The sequence below is a fragment of the Ochotona curzoniae genome, unplaced genomic scaffold (genome assembly GCF_017591425.1).
Source record: "Ochotona curzoniae isolate NIBS_2020 unplaced genomic scaffold, NIBS_Ocur_1.0 contig_2599, whole genome shotgun sequence".
Taxonomy (NCBI): domain Eukaryota; kingdom Metazoa; phylum Chordata; class Mammalia; order Lagomorpha; family Ochotonidae; genus Ochotona; species Ochotona curzoniae.
Window position 1 is genome coordinate 11,265,576 of NW_024465520.1, and position 15,082 is coordinate 11,280,657.

General features: G+C 44.5%; 1 protein-coding gene across 2 annotated transcripts in view; it reads left to right on the forward strand.

Moving 5' to 3' along the window:
• The first annotated feature begins 10,277 nt into the window (after positions 1-10,277).
• KCNAB1 (potassium voltage-gated channel subfamily A member regulatory beta subunit 1) overlaps positions 10,278-15,082 on the forward strand; it is a 370,144-nt gene continuing 365,339 nt past the window's right edge. The window contains exon 1 of one of the 2 annotated variants that reach the window (XM_040974843.1): positions 10,278-10,602. In XM_040974843.1, coding sequence (XP_040830777.1) covers positions 10,328-10,602 — 275 coding nt within the window. In that variant the 5' untranslated portion in view covers positions 10,278-10,327. The remainder of the gene's footprint in view (positions 10,603-15,082) is intronic. The other variant, XM_040974846.1, reaches the window with a different exon arrangement.

Here is a 15,082-nt window from a genome sequence, read left to right on the forward strand (position 1 = left end):
CATTGGTTTATGAAGCAGCAGGAACAGAGGTCTTCACTCTTCCTGGATACATACACCGAGTCTGCAGAAGGACTTTGGATGGTAACTGGTTATCTGCCCATGCATTGGGTGAACACATGGTAACATGTAATCTGGGTACCAAGATAAAACAGTTTAGCGGCATGGTCACCAAAGTAATCAGGGGGTCAGGTGGACATTATGATTTATTGTCCTCTGATACCTGGGTGTTTAACAATACAAGAAGATGTGCTGGACCAAAAAAAATGTCAATGCGACCTAAAGAGACAGCTGTGAGAGCAGATTCAGTGGACAGAATACAATCCCTGTGTTGACCTTGGCCTCTTATCCATCTGTAAATTCATTGGCCCTTGAGAGACAGTGAGAAGCATGGCAGTGTGCAATTAGCTTTGGCCTTCAGAAATTTGTTCTCATTTTATTTTTCTATCATCGGTTTCCTGTGTTCCACTTCTTGTTCACAAACCAGACATAACCATTGTCCATCACTACAATTTTTCCAGTTCTAATGTCGTTACTCTCATTGTGCTCCCCCCCCCTTCTGCTTGTATAACTCCAACATTGGGTCAAGCTAAATGCACTGTTTCTTCATGCTGCCAGCTGAACTGTCAAGCACTGCAAGATACTCACTGCACCACACTGCCAGGTGCCACTCTAGACTCATGGCCTCTAGCTTCAGATTGGCTCTATCTGACTTTCTCCAATCTAACTTCCTACTAAAGCACATCTTGGTGGCAGTAGATGATGGGTCAAGTACTGTGTCCCTGATGCCCATGTGCAAAACCAGATGGGAGTATCTAAATATTGCCTTTGGCCTTGTCCAGTCCTGACTGCTGCTGGATAGAAAATCTCTTTCTGTTTCTGTATCTCCCACCCCCATTTCCATGAATGTGTACTCGCTATGTTGCTTTGCCTTCCAAGTAAAAAAAAAAAACAGCCAGGAAATGAACTGATGCCCATATGAGGTGCCACCACTGCAAGCAAAAGTGTAGCCTAGTATACCATGGTGCTAGCCCCAATTTTTTTTCTCTACATGTCATTATTAATTCCATGAAAGAATATTACACCTGAGCTTGGAAGAGATTGTAAGGATATTCGTGGCACTGTAATCAGCTCGGGAGGCGGGTCTGCATCTCTGCATATGGGTGGTTCCCTTCTGTTATCTCATCCCTGGACAGATCAAGTCTGATGCCCTAATGGTCGTCTGATCCTGCTCCCCAGTCTCCTGACTTACATCCTAGCTAGCCATAGCATGTTAAGCCCTTTAAATACTCGTAGGGGAAAATCTCTGGGTTTGTTCTCCAGCATTAAGTAGTCAGTGCAGAGTGGGTCCTAAACTAGGTCACAGTCATAGTGGAACAGAGTTCCCTGCTGACAGGGTCTGAATTTCATGAGTGCAGGGCAATCACAGAATAAATAAACCTGCAGATTCTGAAAGAAAATTGGGCCAGGTGCTTCAGTGTGCATGCACTTATATCATAAAGAAAGAATATGTGGATGCACTGGTGCATTTAGAAAACACTTGGATGTTTAAAGGAAATAATAGAGCAATAAAATGACAAAATGTTTTATTGATCATTTACCACATCCCAGATGATTTACACTCAATATTTGTAATTTTCATTGAAGTATCATGATCTGTATTTTCTTTATGTGCCAGAGGGAACAGATTCAGGAAGATGAATTATTTGCTCAGCTCGTCTAGCTGACTCGCAGCAGAGTTCTGATCCACCCCCGATCCCTGCTACACTCCCCTGTGTCTCAGCACTGAATTCATGCTTTAAGGCACTCCTTTCTTTGGACTGCCTCTTTCTTGACTATGCACATGCTTTATTTTACTTCCTTTATAATGTTTGTGGTTTTTCTTCTTTTTAAAAGAAGAAGACTCACAGAAGGATCTTCCATCCTCTGGTCCACTCCCCAAATGGCTGCAACAGCTGAAGCTTAGCTGATCTGAAGCAAGGAGCTTCTTCTGGGTCTCCCACACGAGTGCAGGGTCTCAAGGACTTGAGCCATTCTCTGCTACTTTCTCAGGCCATAAGCAGGGAGCTAGATTGGAAATGGAGAAGCCAAGATATGAACCAGTGCCGATATGGGATGCCTGAGCTCAAGATAGAAACTTAGCCTATTATGCCATGGAGTTGATGTTATGGTTTTTATTCTTGAAATTTTCCTTTAAGCTGTGTGATCTTTGTATTGGAAACTATTCATGAAAGCCTCCTTTAGACTATTTAGTTGTGTTTAACTAATAAAAAATGGTATTCCTTTAAACCTGGTGAGAAACAAAGTTGTGCTTTTTCTACCAAACAGCAGGGCAGATCAGTGTAGGAAGCAAGAAAGTCACGCATCTAAAATGGAGACCATTCTTTGCTATTTTTTAACATGGAGTAAAAAAAGCTTTGTATTCCCCCACACAACCCGAGTCCAGTATTATCATGAGTAACTGAGTTAGGATCCATCTGAGGACTGGAACCAAGGCAACAGGATGCAAATAGAAACGAGATCAAAGACAACGCTGACCTCCCGTTTTGTTCACTCTGCTTACCCACAGGCTCATGCTCAGCCCTCCCTCTCCTTCAAGGGAGAGCAGGTGGAGAGGAAGCAGCAGATTTTCTCATCTCTAGATTTAAGTAGGAGGCTGCCGGGGTCCCTCTAGCATTGTCTTGATATTTCCTTAAGGCAGTGAGAACCTCTGAGGCTTCTGCATACATTTCACCTGACAGCTTTGACCTGTTTTTATTTGTTTGTTTGCTCTTAAATATTTTTAGATAGGGACACTCCATGCCTCAAGAATAGCAGTGTTCTAAGTCTCCCGAGGGGAGCTCTATTTTCATTGTGACAATGTGCTAAAGAAAACAAGTAGCATATTAATACAGCAGAAGTGCAGTAGGAATACAAAGTGACTCCTAGGTGACTTGTTTTTAGTTAATTCACAGGAAAGAAAGCAGCCTTATACCAAGAAGGTTAAGAAAAAGCATCCAAGTCATTAATGGAACAAATAGCCAGTGTGCTGTTCATTAATACAGTGGCACTGCTGGATCATGTAGGATGGGCTCCATGCTTCCCTGCAGTTGCTAGCTAGCTTAGATGGTATGCAACACGGTATGTACTGCTTTTCCATGGATGCTGGTAAAGCTTATTTGTATATTAGGTGCAATAAGAGATCACCAACAATAACTCATATTAAAATAGAGCAACAAAATTTATGCAAGTGTTGTTTCTCTTAAAAGGTACGTCGTTTGCCCTATGATGTGATGTGGGGCCTAGGTGATGAGACTCGGGTATCATGACAGCACTAAGCTTTTGATTAGTTCAGTAAGGAACAGTATCAAAACGTCTAATGCTTATGTTATTGTAGTCTCAGAGGAGAGGAGAGACTATACAAATAGTGGCCAAATTTTTTTCCAGATTTAGTTAATTAAATAAACAGTGCTTGAAGCCTGTGTGGTGACTCAGCAAGCTAATCCTCTGATTGCTAGCATTAGCATCCCATATGGCCACTGGTTCAAGTCCTAGATGCTCCACTTCTAATCCAGCTCCCTGTTTTTGGCCTGAGAAAGCAGTGGAGAGGACCTAAGTCCTTGGGCTCCTGCATCCAGGTGGCAGACCACAAAGGAGCTTTTGACATTAGATCAGATCAGCTGTGGCCATTTTGGCCATTTTGGGGAGTGAACCAACAGATGGAATCTCTCTGTCTCTGTCTTTCCTTCTTTCTATAAATCTTTCTTTCAAGTAAAAATAAACAAATCTTTAAAAATTTGTGTAAAATGAGGCCCGGCACGGTGGCCTAGTGGATGCTGGCCCGTGTCCCAGTGGCCCCACTTCCCATCCAGCTCCCTGCTTGTGGCCTGGGAAAGCAGTCGAGGACACCCCAATGCCTTGGGACCCTGCACCCATGTGGGAGACCCGGAAGAGGTTCCTGGTTCCTGGCTTCAGATCAGCGCAACACTAACTGTTGTGGCCAGTTGGGGAGTGGATCATCGGATGGAAGATCTTCCTCTCTCTGTGTCTCTCTTCCTCTCTGTATATCTGAGTTTGCAATAAAAATAAATAAATCTTTAAAAAATTTTGTGTAAAATGGTATTAAAATATGTTTATTTTTTAAAAAAGAAACATACAATCTCAAGAATTTCAGTGAATCTCATGCTCTAGAAATACAGAGAAAACCCAGGTAAATACTTTAACACAAAATACAGAAATAAGCCCCCCAAACCCAACACATTGCATACAAAGGTAAAATAGCCTCAAATCACTGACTTCTCATCAGGTGGTACAGAAACCTGAAGGAGATGAAAAAAATCTGCAAGATACTGAAAAGAAACACAAATACTCGGACAATATATCCTTTTTGGAATAAAAGTGAAAGCCATGTGTTTTCAAATAAAGAACTTGTTGCTAGTAGATACTCTTAAAGTTATGGAAGAATTCCCAGGGAATAGGAAGTGATGGCGCTTTGCTCATTTCTGAGGGAAACACGCGTTTCCTCATTGGTGTGGCTTGCAGCTCTTCTGTCACCCTGTCTCTTGTCTTTCAGACCTACAGGCTTGCCCTTCAGGCAGGCTCTGCATTTTCGTTGTGTTGCTCCTGCTGTGTGGGTAGATTTTACTGTTCCCGTTCTGTACCCAGGTTCCTATTCATTCTCGATCTGAGATGGTGTCTGGCTGCTTGTGCTGGTTGTTCTTGGTAGCTTCAGCCTTGGGTTCCCATGCTTCGGTCCCACCTTGGTCTCCGCAGTTCATGCCACCCTGCCTGCTGTATCTGTGCTTTTGTCTGCCTAGCCACTCTTTCACTCATGGTTTCAGTGGCACCAGGGACCATAGGGCTACTGCCGTACTTTAAACTATGTCATTTCTCTTCAGTCTTTCCTTATCCTGTCCTAGTTGGTGACTGGGGTAACTGCTCTTTGAGACAAATGAGTCATGGCTGGTCTACCTTGAGTCTTCACGGATGACTAGAGAGACTTGAAAATGGTAGCAAGAGAATATCCCTTCTCTCTCTCTCTCTCTCTCTCTCTCTCTCTCTCTCTCTCTCTGTGTGTGTGTGTTTTGGGGGTAGGAGGGATGGATTCCCTGGACTTCAAAGCAGACTTCCCTTTGTTTATTGCTAGCTGCTGACAAGGACCTGGTGGCACCTGGGACTTGCATTAAGGTGTTGGGCACACTGGGGCTGCTGGTCTCCTGGCTCTGTGGACACTGGTTGAGGCAGCAACTGGAGCACCTGTGGAGTCACAGAGCCACATGCCTGATGATGAGTGCTTCATTCTTTCTCGCCCTGCTTCTGGTCTCCAGCACCATGGAGCCATGTGCAGCTCAATGGGTTTGCTCCTTCCCACCTCTCCTGCAGCCACTGCCAATCCTCTTGTCAACGTGCCTGTGTTTGCTGCTCACTGACTCCCCCGTGAGGTGCCTGGACTGCTCAAGTGGGTGTCTGAACTGTTCCCAGCACTCAAGCACTCATGCTTGGACTGCTTGACTTGACTTGGGCAGCCATCGCTTTTTACGTCTTCTTGCTCATGCACCAGATGTTGGAATCTGTGCAACAGGATCCAAGTCTGCCCACACAAATCTGTTTGGTTTTCAGTTCCACCTTGCTTGCCAGGATCTGTGTAGGTGATTCTGATCCAGTCTCTGCCCTCCTGGGTTCCAGCATGCTCCTTTTGGGTGGCCCTGGTTATTCTTAGAGGGGTTAGGGTGCAGATCTTCAGTGTGTGGAGTGGACTCCAAATTCATCTCCCAATTCTCTACTTCAGCTGGCTCACTCCCCAGTGGCTTGCTCCCTGATGGAGAGGCTGTGCTGATCTGGGGACGATTAGCAGTCTGTGGAATCCATGCAGTGTTGCCTCCCTTCTAGGGTGTTGGGGACAGTCCTTTGCTCCTGTGGCTTTTTTTTTTTTTTTTTTGGCCATGCACTCCCTCTCGGGGGACTCTCACAGGAGTCTGCCTGATCAGGCTCTCTTTGTGTCAGCCCCAAAACCACAAGGTAGTTGTCTGCCAGGTGGGTGGTCTCCCTGTAGTTCACTTTTGCTTATCCTCCTGTTGAGTGGTGGGCTGAAACCTTTGACATTTTTAACACTTTTCCTCATCCACATAGTTTAACATTTTCTCCACAGGTGTCTTGTGAACTCTGCTTATCTAATGCAGCAATTTTTACTATTTCAGTTCTGCAGAGCACCACTTTTCTCCCACCGTTCTCTCCCACTCAGGGCTACACACTCCTAGCCCGACTGGCCATCTTAGCCCCTCTGCAGATGTACTAGTTTCTTTATCCCTTCATTTGTGGACAGGAACTGGGTGTCTCTACGTCTTCACTTCTGTGGATTGTGCAGCTATAATAGGGCTGCAGGCCAGTTTATAGTATGTGGATATAATTTCATTTGGATATATTCCCAGGAGTGGGACAGCTGGGTTGTATGCTAGATTAATTTTCAGTCGTCTGAGCATTCTCTATGCTGGTTTCCAGGGGCTGCATTAGTCTGTACTCCCACCAACATCTTTAGAGCCTTCTGAGAGCTCCCAATCTCACAGTTGGTGGTAGTGCATCATAAATACACCACTTTGAGTGGCACATCACAGTGAGTATATAGATAATACTATATATATCATATATTATTAAATATCATAAGTTTTTATCAGACTTAAGTATATTATATATGTAATACTACAGAAATTATATCAGATATTTCAGATATATGATATAATATTATATCAGATATGTAATTTTTTATATATGTATATATATGCAGAGAGAGAGAAATTTGAAGAATGGAGGGGCTGGAACTGTGGCATAACGGATAAGCCGCCTATGACTCTGGTATCCCATTTGATCTTTCATTTCTTAGTTGCTCTACTTCCAATACAGCTCTCTGATATTGGCCTGGGAAAAGAAGTAGATGACCCAAAGGTTTGGGTCCCTGATACAGATGTAAGAGACCTAGACGAAGCTCCTGGTTCCTGGCTGGCCTGTCCTAGCCCTGCACATATGGCCACCTGGGGAATGAACCAAAAGATGGAGTAGGATCTCTCTCTGTCCCTCCTTCTTTATAAGCTTTACAAATAAATCTATTTTTATTAAGAATGGAATAATTTTTTTAGAGCAAAACTTGCATTTTCATTGAATTATCTATGTAAATAAGATTGCTCAGAAAATGTATCTTTAAAAATGAAAAAACATGCTGCTAACATTGATACTATATCTTGTCTCATTTGACTAATAAATTATGTTCCTCTGCGAACACAAGCTCCATTTCAGAAAAGTCCTAGCCCACCCATGTTTTAAAAAGATGTATTTCCAATAAAACTTTCCTTTTAATGTTAAGGGAAAAACTGTTAAAATTTATAAAACTTAATTTTGATTAATCATGTACAGTATTAGTCGTGATAGCAAAAGATACTGTAAAACTGTAAAACAATTAGAGTGTGGGCACTTAAATGTTTTGTCTATATTCACATTTTTGTTGCAGAAAATTATTTTAAAGGGTCATCTATAAAACAGTTTCAGTGTTCAAATACCTATCATAGCAAAATTTTGAATGAGAAATGAACTGGAAAAACTAGTGCAGGGAGAAAAGGGAGCAATGTAAAATTTCCAACTGCCAAAGAAGAGCTTGTTCATGAATTTTTAAAATGGACACTGATAGATATCAAGTAGCTGTGGGATTTAAATTCCATTGACTGCATTTTGATAGAGATGTAACAACTTTATTAAGAAATAACAATACTTAGCAATGCACCAGACATTTCATCATTTGCAACAACTTAGTTTATGATGGAAAATGTTGTGTACTTAAGTGTGTTTATGTTAATACTCAACCTTTCAAATGGAAAAGGGAAGTGTAAGCAGACATTGTGAATTCTAGTGTTGCCATGGTATCTAATCTGGAGGATAAATAGTAATACTTACCGTGTGTTAATATCTTCCAGACATTGTACTAAGTCTATCATACACATTTTGTTAAATGTTTAAAATGAGGATACAAGCAGAATTCTGGAGCTAGTGCGCACAATAGCTCATCCCCAAACTGAATGGTGATAAGCAAACAACCATTTTTTTTAGCTCATGGTTGTGCAGGTCAGGAATTTGGGAAGAGAGTGGGTTCTTACTTGGGGCGCCTCCTACAATTGCAGTCAAATGTTGTCTGGGATTGATGGATTGATTGTGCTCTGTGCCAAGCAGGCTGGTTCAGAGTTGGCTGAGGCTGCAGGCTGTGGTCGGGAACCTGCTGGGGCTACTGCTGAGGGCACTGGCAAGGTGCACTCCCACATGGCGTTGTTGACAGTCAAATCCTGACATGACAGCTGGCAGCCCCCAGGATGAACATCCCGATGACAATAGGGAGAAGCTGGGTGCCTTTTCTGGCTTGCTGTCACTGTCACCTGGCATTGCTTCTACTCTATTTTACTGATCTCACCCAGGCTCCCAGGGAAGGGAAACAGTTTCCACCTATCAATAAAAACCCTATTAAAGAAATTTTGGGCCCTGTTTTTACAGGACAAGGGGAGAATTGACCTTGCTTTTATAGATGAAAATGCCTAAGCGTGGAATGGATAAGCAGTTTGTCCAAGATGAGAGAGCAAAGCAGTGATGGAGTTAGGATTCAAACTCAGGCGCACTGAAATCCTGACCAAATCTTTAACAACATCCTTTCCCTTCCCATCACATACAGGTGGGCCAAAGGAACTGTGATGCCCTCTGCATTCCCAGGCAAGTGGATTTCCAAGGGCATCACACTGGGAAGAGTGTCCTCAGAGCCCACGCTTTGGGGAGCCTGATTGCTGCCATGTTCAACAATTCTAGTGACTCTGGAGGTTGGGGGCAGGAGGAGGGGCTGCAGCTTGCAGGCACTGCAAGTTCTAAGACTCCCCATAGCCTCAGGAGGTACTGGTCCCCTTGGTTGGCATGAGCTGAACCTTGCCCCTGGATCCCTGCTTCAGGTTACACATCGCTAACCCTAGACTACTGTGAGTACCGGTAACAAACATCTTTTACCTAAATACGGAAAATCCTGCTTGGTGTGTTTTGTTGTCACCTAAATCTTGGCTTTGATTAATTAATAGCCAGAGGTGTGCTCTGAAACAATGACATTGTTTTCCAGAGGAGCCAACTGTATCTTTGGTTCTTTAAGAGCCTCTCACTTCTTCTAACCTCTGTTGCCCCTCTCAGGTTACTCTGAGACTGTGTCATATCTCTATGCTCTTTAACTTACAGTCCTGTCATGAACAGAAAAATTGACATATCTCTCTGAATCCTTTACAGACAGCAGACACAGGGATAGCTGATACGGAATGGAAATAGGTTGCTTCACAGATGCTTCGGACTTGGTAGATCACCAAATACGTGTTTGTAACGGATTCCTCCAGGGAGCACTAACACCCCTATTCTCTGAGCTGGAACGGAAGCCAGGCCTGTGGATGTGTGTGGGTCAGCCTACTGTGCCTTAACCACAAGGACATGGACCATTCCTACCCCTTTTAGAACCAGTTTTCATTGTGCAGTGGGCATACACGCCCGTGCATACCTGCAAACACACTTGCACACGCAGGATTCCATCATCCCACCAGCTCTTCTACATTTCCCCTTGCCCCTCAGCCTCAGTGTCCCCAAGTACAAGATGCTCTTTATGCCTTCCACCCAGTAAGCTTGCTAAGAGGGTTGATCACTGCAGCAGTTATGGCGGGCTCACCATTCTTACATCAGGAACAAAAGAACACTTGATTGTTCACCGACGCTCAACAAACTTCCTCCCCCAAAGCAGCATAAAATACATTGAAATTTTGTCTTAAGCCTTTCACGAGAGAACTAGCTCTCCCCTTGTCTTGATATTGTGAAGCTTATTTGAGGACATTCATAGTAAAAGGCTTAAAGCTCCAAAGGGATTCTAATTAAGAGAGTCAGATAATAAGAGTCTCCAGATAATAATTTTGTTTCTAATTCTAACATCACAATCAAGTGTAATTTGCCGAGCGCCGGTGATCTCAGGTTCAGAATTATCATTGCTGAATGAAGCAGAAACCCTAACTTTGCTGAAAAAATCAGTCCGTGAGACTGCAGAGCTGCCAAGTCGTTAAGGTCACCTTTAAAATGTCTGTGTTCTTGGATAACCTGGGTAGTGGCTGTCTTACCTCTTCCTTCGGAAAGATTAGAGATATCTTTACCAGCGAGCCTCAACCTGGCTCAGTTACAGCTGTGAGGCAGGATAAGGTTAGAGGCAGGGGGGGACAGGGATGAGGAAGGAGGCCGAAGCAGAACAAACAATCTGAATTAGTTTAATGACAGTCACTTAGTTTTGTCTGGAAGGCAGACACAAGCCTCCACTATGCTGGCAGCCCGGACAGGAGCGGCAGGGAGCCAGATAACCGAGGAGACCAGCAAACTCAGAAAGCAGTCTGCCTTTTCTGTAGGGAGTAAGGACAGATCTCCCAAGAAAGCTTCAGAAAATGTCAAAGACGGCAGCCTCAGCCCCTCAGGGCAAAGCCAGCTCAGGGCACGGCAACTGGCACAGCTGCGGGAAGTGGAGATGAACTGGTACCTGAAGCTCTGTGACCTGTCCAGCGAGCACACCACCGCCTACACCACCGGCATGCCGCACAGGTAGAGTGCCTTGAACGGTGCCCTTGGATGAGGCTGCTTGCAGGTGTTCAGGAGTGCATGCTTTGATTTCTTTCCCAAAGTGCTGAGAAGCTTACTGGTTGTCATGGCCTTACAATAACTGACATGTAAGAATGTCTGACTACAGAACAGGGACTTGGTGCAAAAGGCAAACAAAGCTCCCTGAACTGTGATGCAGTAGAGACCCCTGCAAGCACACAGCCGTGAGAAGTGACAGGACACAAGTATTGAAATTTTTAAGGGCAAGTCAGAGGAATGAAGGGGTTGTAGACAAAAGTTTCCTTTCAAAAAAACAATAGTAAACACAAGTTTGCAATCTTGTGGGAATTATTTCACCTTGAGAGCTTGGGTGAGGGAAAGACATTGGTTTTGCCTGTTTGGAAGGTGTGAGCTTGTTGAAGGGTGGTTTGGGTTGATGGCGAGAGTGTGGATAACACATTGACCATAGCTATAGTCTCTGAGTCCCATGATTGAGATCACAGAAAGACAGATACATAGAAGGAAAATCCATAAAATTCTGCCTTCTATTCCTTTTTGAACCCTGGCTTCAAACGACACAGAGGAAGGTGAAAGTTGCAAGTAATTGTTGGAAGGCAAGTTTATTGAGTAAAGTGGTTTGTAGTCATGAAATTAAGAGTATTTATTTCCTGTTGTTTTTACAGCAAAATCCTTGGGAATTAAAGATATTTCCATTTTTCATTAAATGATATTGAAAATCTCTTTGTAGAGATTGCAGGGTGGGGCAGAAATTCTCTAGTCTACTGAATAAAGTAAACCCGTATTCTGAAAGGCCCCCATGTTTGCATCCCTAATCAGAAAAATTCACCACAGGAACATTTACTAAGAGTTGAACTAAGAGTTGAATGATGGATTCAAACTAAAAGCTTGTAGGAATGACACACTACAAATGGCCCCAACTTCCACTTACCAAAGCAGTGAGAAAATGTTATTTCTAAATCTAAGTCACAACTCAGAAAGAAACACCTAAAAATTAGAATGAGATAAACTTCTATAAATGTTCTGAAGATACAGTGAGAATTCCTGGTCAGAGTGACTGGTCTGAAGCACTTGTAGGGGCTGCTAAGACCCATTGAGGAAAGATCTGAGGGGGATATTCTCATTCAAAGAAAGAGAAAATGAACTTATTGATGCTGGAAGTGTATCTCATTACAATTCTTTGATCTCAAAACATCACGATCTATTATTGAAGAGCTTCTGAGAAAAAGACTTAACAAAGCCAAGCCTTCATGATGGTTTCCTTGCGTATTATATTCCTTTAAGCACAACTTGTGCTGTAATTAGGAAAAATTGGATTGGGTATGATCCAGAGTCATGTCTTCCATGGTGATCTTCTGGGCAACGTTATCGGTCATTGGTTGATAATAACCTTTTGTGTCCTTTGCTTAATCAGTATAGTGAAAAAGCGTGAAGGTGTTGAGCCAGGGATGGGAGCAGACTGGGCAGAGCTAGGTTGCAGAACCTACCAGTTAGAGTTGAGACTGGGGGTGGTCCGGGCCAGGCTAGGCTGCAGTATCCCATGGCAAAGGCCAGGACAGGGGTTGGACTATGCTAAGCTGGGTCAGAGAAACCATTGACATGAGCAACCAGGGGCCAGGCCGGGTTAGGAGCTAAGGGGACACCATGGATGGGTTGTGGTTCCCACTCGTGAGCACAAGAACTGGAATGGGGAGTGATGATTGGGAATGAACATGGCTGCAATGTCTCCAGGCTCGAGTGTGGACTGGGTTGGGGTATACTAGACTGTGCTAGACTTTAACCAGCACCCACTGAGGCTCATGAGAGTCAGGGTGGGTGTAGAATGAGCGGGGCTAGGTCTCTACCCATGCTGAATCATAAGCGCTATGTTTGGGCATGGGCCAGGTGTGGCTGGGTTGTAGCAACCAAGAGCAAGAACTGGAATGGGTATGGGCCGGTTGGGCAAGGCCACTCTTCCTACCAGGATAGGAGATAGACTAAGTCGGTTTGGGCAAGGATCCATTGGTGTGTGTGAGATCTGTCACTGGGAGGAGGCGTTATAGAGGAGCTTGGGGAACACTTCTGTCAGGATAAAGTGCAAGAACCAAGGCTAGGTGTAGTAGCCCAGACCAGCCAAAAAACTGGCATATCTGAGAACCAGGATAGGGTGCAGGACATGCTGAGTTGGGCCGCAACACCAGCCCAATTCACATTAGAGCTAGGACTGGGGGCTGACTGAACTGGGCAAGGCTGTAACACCCATGAGTATGAGCTGGAACTGGGGGCAAGCCAGGTCAGGCTACAACACCAGCTGGCAGATGCCAAGGTGAGGCAGGCCATGCCAGACTGGACTGAAACATCCACCAGCATACATGGATCTTGGTGTGTGTGTGTGAGCCTGGTAGGAGGGTTGCAGGGAACTTCCCAACTGGGTTACTGCTCCCACTGGCAAGCATGAGAACTGGGATGGGGCAGATCACTGCCCCACTCGCCTGTATGTGAGCTTAGTCTGGTGAGAACCAGGCTGGGCTAACTGATGGTACTCACTCACTGGTGCATGCATAAGCCAGAGTAAGTGCAGGCTGGTTGGGCTTTGCCTCAGCATCAGCTGGCAAGTGCCATGACTGGTGGCAAATCCTGTCAAGCTAGACTGCAGAACCACTTGAAGAGTGTAAGATCTGGGACTGGGAATGGGCCTAGGAGGGAATGAGCATCTCTGTATGAGTTGCAACTCCCACTGGTGAACATGAGAACCAGGGCTGAGAGTGGGCCTGGCTAGACAGGTGATGGTATCCTTTGGCATAAGTGTGGGCCGGATAGTGGGGTTGGTTTGGTTGAGCTAGGCTTCAGTACCCACTGACATGTGCACGAGCTGAATAGAATGTGGGACAGACCATACCATTCTGCTGTACATCCTGCCAAACACAGGAACCAAGGCTGCTCCCACTGGCAAGCGTGGGGTGAATGGGGGCCGCTCCAACTAGGCTGCAGCTCCCACTGGTGAACATGTGGGCTGAGTGTGTAGTGAGCAGGGTTGGGCTGGGCGATAGCATACATTGGTTTACATAAGAGATAAGGCTGGAGACAGAACTGACCCAGCAATTGTAAATACCAGTGTGTGCGTAGGCTGAAGTGGATGATGGACAGAGCTGGACCCTATACTAGCAAGCACACACAAGAATCAGATCTGGGATCACTTCAGACAAGGCTTCTTTGGGGATCCCCCAACTGAACTGCTGGACTCACAACCCCAAACACAGGGAGAATCGCAGAATCTGTGGTTTGACCATGGAGTGCGTGTATCAAAGCCAGGCCTCCTCAGTTTGCTATAACAGAGCAGTAGACAAAATACCCAGATGCACATGGAGGACATGGTAGTACACTGGATCCTGCAGAGGACATCTGGCACCTTAACAGAGAAGGAGGGCAGAGCAAGTTGGTCAACTGTCCCAGCCAAATGTTGGCAGCAAATATCTGGGTGAATGGAGAATCTAAAGTGGAGTCTGTCCGCAAATGGACCTTGGAAGGATTTCCTCATCCTTGGATTGGTGAGATCGGCAGCATTTCAAAAGTATTGAACTGTTAGAAACCTCTTGAGCAGAACCCCTAGAATATGCTCCACACTGGGGATCCTGGGATGACACTGGGTGGCTAATCACAGCCCCGGGTACTGAGGTGGTTGGGATGCTGGGTGGGGTTTCTCCCCTTCTCTTCCCTCTTCCCCTAGATACAGGAAGAAGAAAAAAGAAAATGTGGAAATAATGGTATCACCCACATTCCCCTAATACTTGACCCTTCCCATCCTAATAAACTACATAAATATCATTGAAAATAAAAGAATGAAGGTCTTCATACCTATATATTTATACCATATAACATCAATAATTCAAAATGTCCCATTCTTTTTTTTTTTAAATTTCTACAGCCTGATTGTTTCCAGGAAGAAATTAATATGTGTTTGGTTTCAGGATTTTAGGGTTCAAAGAGGTGCAGAGATGATGGATTAAAGCGGAGTAGACTTTTATTGTAGAATATATAGCACAGAGGGGTTTGGGATAGGACTGTAGCCTGCCCAGAGAGCAGCTAGCGAAGCAGAAAGTGAGTGCTCAGCCCACAGGGCAGTGAGCATGGCCTATTTGTGCTATATTTTGGAACAGGTAGTGATGCTGCAGAAGTGATGGGTGGTAAAGTCCATCTTTTATATTATGTCTCAGCAATTTGGATTGTCCGGCTGAGAGGTTTTCCTAAAGCATGAGATAATTCAATAATCTTAGATTATCTGTGCCCAGTTTTATCAGGTTTGGGGTTTTAGGCCTCAGTGACCCAATCTGTCAGACCTTCCTGATCTAATAGGTCCTTAAAGTATACCCTGAGGTAATATTTCCGTTGGAGACCTGTATATGGAAGATAAGTATGGTTAACTCAGAAAACATTTACGCATTTACCCATCTATGAAGCGTTGGTTACAGGACTCTAATGTTATTAC